Source organism: Rana temporaria, chromosome 9 (genome assembly GCF_905171775.1).
Source record: "Rana temporaria chromosome 9, aRanTem1.1, whole genome shotgun sequence".
Taxonomy (NCBI): Eukaryota; Metazoa; Chordata; class Amphibia; order Anura; family Ranidae; genus Rana; species Rana temporaria.
This window is the reverse complement of record NC_053497.1, coordinates 105352471-105361827: the sequence shown is the minus strand read 5'-3', so window position 1 is coordinate 105361827 and position 9357 is coordinate 105352471. Positions and strand designations below refer to the sequence as shown.

Below are 9357 nucleotides of genomic sequence, written 5' to 3'. Positions count from 1 at the left end.
GGTTAAACAAATACATTTGGCAGTGCATTCCACTGGGCAACAAATATAAAAGAACAAAAGTTAAACTTGGGAGGCTAAACACAAAGTAAACGGCATATTAACAACAGTACTGTTAACACCATTTAATTGAATGTACCTTTGTTGCCGACAGGGACCAGTGTTAAAAAAAAAAAAAAAAAAAATAGTAACAACTGTAGAAAGCATTCTTACTTTACAGCATTTCTTCACACGTGCCTAAAACATTTGCAAGCAATCGCTAGCAATCCCTAAACATCCTTATATGCTGAAATGGGAAGCATTACCGGGCCGATACTTTGGTCACAAGCCTATAAAAGCTCAATGTGTATGATCTATAAAGAAAATGCTTATAAAATACGATTGTTCTGGAACTTCACTCCTGACTGTATCCCCATAGTCTTCATATAATTATTCAGGATAGTGACACCCACACTGCAAAATAAATTCAGATACTGATATTTGAAGGGGACATTTCTACTTGGTGAACATTTGTATGATCAGTCACTCCAGTCCCTGTGACATTCCTTATTGTGGAGAAATAGCCATCTATCTCCCCTACAGTTTACTTGCACATTAGTCAGGAGTTCCCCATCCATCCTCTGATCTCGGGTTACCTGATACCTGGCTGGTGTCTGGTTACTTTACTTAGCCGTGCAGTAGAGACAGATCGTATTCTACCTAGCATACAGTGGCAGGAATAACAGGAGATACTGTACAAGATTCAGGTGAGAGCATTGCTCACCAATGCTGAAATCTATTAAATGAAAGATCATCAACACAGGAGGATCATCAGTGAAGATTGCAGCAATCATGCAGGTAAGTCACCAGAGCATTTTTTGTCCTACTGGAAATTATTCACTTGATGGCTGCTGATGTTATGCATTATGCAACTACTAGACAGTCACAATTGTGAATTTGCTGTTGTCAGATGATTTGTATGGCTAAAACTTTGATAAAGATGACTTCTATTAACTGTCTTTAAACACAGATGAGGCTTCCGGGACCGCATCATACAGGTCAAAATTTTTCATCAAACCCACCTCACTCCGGCTAGGTTACACAGGATGGGTCTCCTGCCCTCAGCTGCCTGTTTCCACGGCTGTGGCTGGGAGGCCGATTTCTTACACTGCTTCTGGGAAGAAGTGGGTGCTTTCATCTCATCGGCGCTAGGCCTCCCAAACATAATCCACCCCAAGAACTGCCTGTTAGGCATTTTTGGCGAATTACACCTATCATCACATGCCAAGAGACTGCTCCGTATATTCTTCTTCTATGTTAAAAAAGTTATTTTACTGTCCTGGAAGGGCGCACAGATCTCTCTGAAATCCCTCTGGTTAAAACGTATTAATGACGCTATCCCACTGTATAAACTTACTTTTGAACTCCAGAAACGGAACAAAACCTTCGACAAAATTTGGGGTAGATGGTTGGCTAGTCCGCTAACCCTCTCCCAGCACTGATTGTACTACACTTGCTTGACCATTGATGGGCCGTGCCTCACGGATCTCTAATGTCTGGACCTCCACTTTTGCTATATCCAGGTATTATACCTGAGCCTTTTACCACTGTGCCTACTTTTTTTGCACTGATGTCAGTTTATTTTTCTATGTTTGAGTGTATGACCAGGTTGTCTGGTGTTTTTTTTGTATGTTTCTTTCTTTTTGTTGGTTTGTCTTAAACCTAATAAAAATATCTTTAAAAAAGATAGAGGCAAAATCCGTAAGGATACAAATGGGTGGCAGGACATTAGGCTCTATTTTTTTACATTTAGGTCACCTTTAAGCAGTTGATAAATCCAAAAGTGATACATCGGCAATAGTTGAAATCAAGTGAGCCGAGTCACCTTTCCTGAGACCCCCACTGGTAATGGAACAATAGTTACCAAACACCGTAGAGTCTAAATTCTCCTGCTATTGTGGGAATGTTCCCATTGTTTCAGCTGCATTTCCAAACCATCTAACAAAAATAGATACCACCAGAGCTACTGAAGCAGTTTCTCCTCTTTTCCACATTGAAAGTAGTAGACATTACAAATGCACTTTGTGGCCTTCATGCATCCAGATTATACAAAAGCATATCAATTCATATAGTACAGAGCAGGGTGTCTGTAAATGTGGTGGTCAACTTGAAAATGATAGGGGGCGGCAAAATTGCAGCGTGTTTTTATGCGACAAGGTGCATTGCATTGAGTTAGGCAGCCCATTGACAATGAATGGGCTGTAGCACCCCTTAATGAGCAAAACTTTCATTCTGCTCAATTTCTTCAGTGTATCTAAAATGCACATGAAAGAAGTTGGAGTATAATAATAGGATTTTTATAACAGCTCACCTGTAAAATCCTTTTATTGGAGTACATCACGGGACACTGAGCACCATAGTAATTACTATGTGGTTATAAGTCACCTATAGGTGAATGAATATTGGTACACTCAAAAGACAGGAAGTCCCCTTACCTATATAACCCCTCCGATACAGGGAGTACCTCAGTTTTTGTCACAAAGCAAAAAAAAAAAAATATATATATATATATATATCCCCCAATAACAGGGGCAGGACCTCTGTCCCGTGATGTACTCCAATAAAAGGATTTTACAGTTAAGCTGTTATAAAAATCCTATTTTCTTTGTCGTACATCATGGGATACAGAGCACCATTGTAATTACTATGTGGGATGTCCCAAAGCAATGCCAACTGAGGGGAGGGAGACACAAATCAAAGCAGGCCGCCATGAGACGCAAGGACCTATACTGCCGCCTGCAGCACACTGTGCCCAAAGGCGGCATGCTCCTGCCATCTTACATTCATCTGATAGAATTTTGTGAATGTATGTAATAATGACCATGTAGCAGCCTTGCAAATCTGAGCCACCGAGGCTTGGTGATGCACTGACTGCCCTGGTAGAGTGCGCTTTAACCTGAAAAGGCGGAACCTTTCTTTTCAGACCATAAGCCTGACTAATCACCTGATGAATCCACTAAGCAATAGCTGAACTGGGAGGAATGCGTAAATCAGTGAAAACTGATCCCACAGGGTCAACTAACGCATCTGTCCTGAGCACGAGTGGATCCTTTGTTTTTGACACAAAGCTGTCTAACTTCTTGTTGAACCTGGATGCCAACAGATCTATGTCCGGGGTACCCCATCTCTGGCATATGGCCAGAAAGACATCGGGATGTAGGGACCATTCTCCCGGGAACAACTGTTGGCAGCTCAAGAAATCCACCTGCCAATTCTCCACTGCTGGGATGAAGGCTGCAGATAGACAAGGAACATGTTCCCCTGCTCGAGCCAGAATGTGGTTCACCTCCCTCTGGGCTGCGTGACTTCTGGTGCCCCCTTGGTGATTGATATAGGCCACTGCTGTGGCATTGTCAGACTGTATCCTGACGGGACAATTCCGCAACCTGACTGTCCAGGCCATTAGAACAAGATTTACTGCCCAAATCTTTAGGATGTTGATGGGCAAGGTCTTCTCGGACTCTCACCACTTCCCTTGAACAGTGAGAGGGTCTCTAGGATTACACCCTGAGACATCAATCGGTCTAGCGCCAAAAATTAAAACTTTTTCATTGGGTCTTTGGGGGTAGCCTGGGGCTACCACAGAGATGACCCATCCGTTAAGGATCTCTTATTGCCAAGCCCCTGAAAACCACAGATGTCTTCCCCCCACCTTGATCGAGCGGGGGTGTCCCTTCATAAAGAGACCTTTGGACTCTGTTTTGTAGGCTTCTGCCCTCAGGCACTTCTGTAGTCCTATGCAAATAAACACATAGGTAAATAGTTCCAGAAAAAACAAGTACATACATATATAGCTTTAATGTATGCAGCATGTGTTAAAGCAATATGCCTCTATGGAAGCATGCGTTCATGGAAGCATGAGTCCATACAAATATGCTTTTAGGCAAAATATGAAAAGTGTGCGCTGTACACATGCATTCATGTAGCATGTGTGCCATGGAACAAGCATCTTTGCAAAGCAATCATGCGTATATGAAACGTGTTATGCAACATTTCGCGTATCTATGCAGAGATGTATTCCCATGCGATCATTAAGAATCACGCTTTCCTAACACTGACCCGCCTCTCAGCCAATCAGGTGCTCAGTCTGGTCACCTGTCACCTGTGTGGCTGAAGCGACAGGCGCTGTGATTGGATGCCTATCAGGTGTCCAATCATAGCAGAGGATGGGAAGAGGACGGGAGAAGACATTGAGGACTCGGAGCGGAGGACAGCGCCATGACCTGAGACGGATAAGTGCTGGGCGGGGGATGCACACTGGCATTTAATGGGGCACAGTAGCGGCTATTGATGGGGCACACTGGCGGCAATTGATGGGCCACACTGGCAGCAATTGATGGGTACAGTAGCTGCGCTTGATGGGCACAGTGGCTGCGCTTGATGATTTTTTATTTTTTTTTCAGTTTGTTTGCAACCCCCAAAACATTTCGAGTGCCACTGGTGGTCAGTGGTAGTATTATTTAACCATCTGTCCCCCATTCAGCCAGAACTATACATGTACAGTCAGGTGGAGATCACTCTGCCTGACAGTAGCATTTTTGTTTCAGTGCTGGTTGATGGAACACAGAGTGTGTTCCAGCATCCTACTGCTGCAATGCAAAGCACTCACAGGGGTCTAACAGGTAGCAGGCCCTGCCCAGGAAATAATAGGATGCATATATTGAGCTGGCAGACCACATGTTGGGCAACAGTGTTCTATAGTAATACCAGGCTTGTGATCACAGTCAGCGCTCTCCAGCACAATATGTTACACAGTACTGAGCCAGTCGCAGTCTATACGGTTTTATTATACAAACGTCTTTAGATGTGACAACTATCTGTTGTGAGCTGTTATCAGACTTTGATCAGTTTATATTAGATTGTTACACATGTGGCAGGTTCAGGAAGTTCCACAATACCCCTGCCATGTAAATGGAGGTCCTTTACCATACAGAGAAGCTTGGCAAATACTTTATAACAACTATGCCAAGTCTTAAGATGATTTTGAAACAGCTAAAACCTTCAAAACAAGCACAGGTTTCGACTCATGTAATCTGTTTATCAGCCTACAGTATGCCTTCATCCACACTGGAGTATTTCTCCTTGGGTCAGAACAGATGTACACCTGATAGATGCCACCTGATAGGTAATTGGTTTAAAGTGGAAGTCCCTGCAAAATCTAAAATCCCTGCATCTGTAGAAACCACAGATCTTAAGCCTCGTACACACGATCTGACTTTTCCGTGGACTTTTGTGGTAAGGGGCGTTGGCCGTGAACTTGGTATACACATGGCAGAACATTTTCAGCCAACATTCACCAAGTCACGTGTTTTTTTCAGCACTTTACTGCCACCCTTTGGGTAACTTCTGCTATTATTGGCTGGCGTTTAGCATTGGTTCGGTGCATGCGTATTTGTACTTTGGATTTTAGTACGATGGATTTGTGTACACACGATCGGATAAGCCGATGGAACAAATGTTTTGTCAAAAAATTTGAGAGCATGCACAGCCAACATTTGTTGTCGCAAAGTTCGACACCAATTGTCCGATGGAGCATACAAACGGTCAGATTGTCCGATAAAACACGTCCGTTGGACCATTGTTGTTGGAAAATCCGATCATGGGCCTTTACATTAACCTCTCCATCCCTGTAAAGAAAAAATGAGTATAGATACCTTTTTGGAAGCCGATCTGACCCGCTCCGACCGGATCTCACGCTGAGCTGTCTGCCACGGCTTCTCTGTGTAGGCGGGTGCAGAGTAGACAGAGGACGACGGTAGCCCCAGAGTTACTCTATGGATGACGTCACTTCCCGTTCATTTTGTTGACCTCCGTTCCCTCTGCAGAGCTTCCGGTGCTGGAGATCGGGCCAGATTGGCATCTAAAAAGGTATGTATGCTCATCTTTTCTTTACAGGGATAGAGAGGTTAGTGTTAGATCCGTGGTGTCTATAGATGCAGGGATTTTAGTTTTTGCATGGACTTTCACTTTAACTTTCTTCACTCATACATTTGCCATACATCTATCTGTACGTAGTTACATACACACACACAAGCAGGGTTCCCCCAGCACCATAGGTGTGCGCTGCCTATTGCATTAGGGTGTGCAAAGTTCAAACACACATGCCTCTCTCTGCAGCCTCTGCTGCATGGGGCAGTTGAATGAATGAGAAGCGTTCTGTGCCGAGCGGTTTCATGTTCTTGCACAAACTGAAGCATAGTAGAGACACCTGGCATACCCCACAAGCACATTGATTTAACTACTTCAGCTCAGGAAGGTTTACCCCCCTTCATGACCAAGTCATTTTTTTGCAATACAGCACTGTGTTACTTTAACTGACAATTGCGCGGGCGTGCGACGCTGTACCCAAAAAAATTATTTAAAAAAAATAATCTAATTTCTTCATCAATTTAGGCCAATATGTATTCAGCTACATATTCTTGGTAAAAAATAAATCCCAGTACATTTATATTGAGTGGTTTGTGCAAAAGTTACAGCATTGACATACTATGGTATATTTTAATTTATTTTATACTAGTAATGGCGGCGATCAACGACTTAGAGGGAAATCGATATTGTGGCGGACAAATCGGACACCAAACTGACACTTTTTAGGGACCAGTGACGCTAATACAATGACCAGTGCTAAATATGCTGTGTTAATGTACTAATGACAATGGTAGGGAAGGGGTTAACACCAGGGGTGATCAAAGAGTTCCCTGGGAGTGCTTTATAACTGTGTGTGGGGGGGGGGGGGGGTGATTTGACTGGGGGAATGCTTAGCAGGAACACAGGATTAGCACATTCCCCTCCACAGAACGGTGATCTGCCTTGTTTATAATGGCCGTTCTGCTATTCTCAACGATCAGCAGGTCCCAGCAGACATCACATCCGCCGGACCCGCTTATTGGCTTGTGATGTGTCCAATCACAGCGGGAGCGGGTCACGGGCGGCGTACACTCCCCAGACCCAGAAGTGTTAGGTCACTTACCAGGCATGTGATCTGGCGCATAGCGGCCACCCTGCCACAGGAAATCTACGGTGGGTGGTCGCTAAGTGGTTAAAGAGGAGCTCCTGTCTCCCAAGAAAAAAAAAAAGTCAGCAGCTACAAATACTGTAGCTGCTGACTTTTAATTTAAGGACACTTACCTGTCCAGGAATCCAGCGATGTCAACACCCATGCCGATCGATCCTATAATCAGCTTCGGGTGCAGGCGCCAGCATTTTAGGTACGGAAAACTGGCAGTGAAGCCTATCGGCTTAACAGCCGTTTACCTACTGCATGAGCCATGCTGTGCTTTGTGATCGGTCCCGCAATCTTCTGGGACCTGTCATGTGTCCCAGAAAGCTTCGGAGCATTTCAGTCTGACTTCGGGGGCGATTTGACAGACAACTGTGCGGGTTCATGCACAGATGTCTATTCAAATCGCCCCCGAAGTCGCCAGTTCAGTAACTACTTTAGGGGATCGGTGCAGCCCTGGCAATAGGCAGCGATTTGAAATGTCAAACTGGCCCGATGTGAACGTGGGCTTAGAAACAATCTGCAAGTGAATGTATTCTGCTCTATTTATAATAAACTCTAAATGCTTTGTCACATCAGTATCATAGGGTGGACTCACTGCTATTGTTTTATTTGTACAAAAAAAAAATATATGAAAGAAAACACAGCAACAGAATAAAAAAACAAAGTCTCATCAAAGTAACAATCTTACCTTTCTGTTGCAGGTGGCACTGTGCAGATTGCGGACACATCAGTGGTGCTTCATCCTATTTAATATTGCACTCTTTCATGCCTTGCTCTTTGGAGCTGACTTCATGGAAGAATATTTTCTACAGGCTCTTCCCTTCTCCTACAGCGATGGGAAGTTTACGGAGATCAAAGAACGAGCACGTATGCTGGACATGCATCTCTTGAAAGGCAATATCTCGCGATCATACTTGGTCAGTGGATCAGAAGTGTGCTCCCAACAAGATGTATTCTTGCTCTTGGTCATCTTTAGTAGCCCTGAAAATAAAACCAGACGAGAAAGAATCAGGAACACTTGGGCCAACACAACTTTTGTACAAGGCCAGGTTGTAACAAGAGTATTCATGTTGGGCAGAGCAGATTCAGAAAATGTTCAATCAGATGTCTTTAATGAATCTCAAGTCCATCGGGACATTGTTCAGGGAGGTTTCCTAGAAACCTATCAAAAGGAGACATCTAAAACCATCATGATGATGGAATGGATTGTGACATTTTGCCCTAACACTAAATTTGTCCTAAAAGCAGACCAACAAACGTTTGTCAATGTCCGAAGTCTAGCTGGATACCTTCTCAGCCTGGAGTCCCGTATGGATGATATATACCTTGGAAGGGTAATCCATCACTGTGTGCCTGACAGAGACCCCCAAAGCCCCAATTTTGTCCCTGTTTCGGCCTACTCACAAACCTACTACCCAGACTACTGCAGTGGTTCTGCCATGGCAATCTCTCAAGATGTGCTGAGAAAGATGTATTTAGTCTCTGGAAAGGTCAGCCCTTTGCTCCTGTCTGAGGTGTTTATTGGTATTTGTGCCCAATGGGCTGGCGTGGCCCCCATACAGATTTCTAGGTTCTCTGGAACCAAGCACATTCAATATAACCGCTGTTGTTATCAGGTGATCTTTTCATCTTCAAACCTTGATGATGTGGAACTTTCCACAGTTTGGAAGGATCTAAATGACAGCAATGAATGCTCAAAGCTGGAAACCTATTATGGACTGGTGTCTTGTAAAGTCTGGTCCTACTTGGATCAGTTTAAATATTTCAGAATGGGTAAAAAAGACAATGGGGGGTGGTCTTTTTAGACCACTTTCCACATATATTGGTACTGTCTTCTGGTTAGCCAGAACCAATGAAGGAAAGCAAACAAGATACAGACCCATCAATACAAGATTTGTGTAAATCGTGCTCCCTAATTGTTCATACTATCGCACAGCAATAAACAGTTTTCATGTTGTAGATTGGTGTACACAATAAAGCATATCTTCAGATTGAAAGGTTGTATATAAAAACAAGTAAAATCTTTTATAAACTAAATTTTTTTTTTTTTTCATTGTCTACTTGCCTTTTTGTGATCGGCTATTGTTGCAATTATGCAACTCAGAAAGCCAATCACAAAAAGTGAAAAAGGGGAAAATGTCTAGTCAGTTATACCACAAAAGAAACAGCCATCTTCTACCCATTTTCAGAAACCGTTTTAGAAAAGTTGGAAAATGCATTGAAATACAAATTTACCTAAATAATTCCCAGTTTTTCCTATTTTTCAAAAAGGAGTTACAACTAATGCAGACTATATACACAGTATCACCAGGATTCTC

The 9357-nt window shown here is 43.3% G+C and overlaps 1 protein-coding gene across 1 annotated transcript; it reads left to right on the top strand.

Annotated features, from left to right (window-relative positions):
• Positions 1 to 231: 231 nt before the first annotated feature.
• Positions 232 to 9036, top strand: B3GALT9 (beta-1,3-galactosyltransferase 9). The gene is made up of 2 exons (XM_040324059.1): positions 232 to 834; positions 7741 to 9036. The coding sequence occupies exons 1-2, from the start codon at positions 829 to 831 to the stop codon at positions 8842 to 8844; spliced, it is 1110 nt and encodes a 369-aa protein (XP_040179993.1). The 5' UTR covers positions 232 to 828; the 3' UTR covers positions 8845 to 9036.
• Positions 9037 to 9357: the final 321 nt, after the last annotated feature.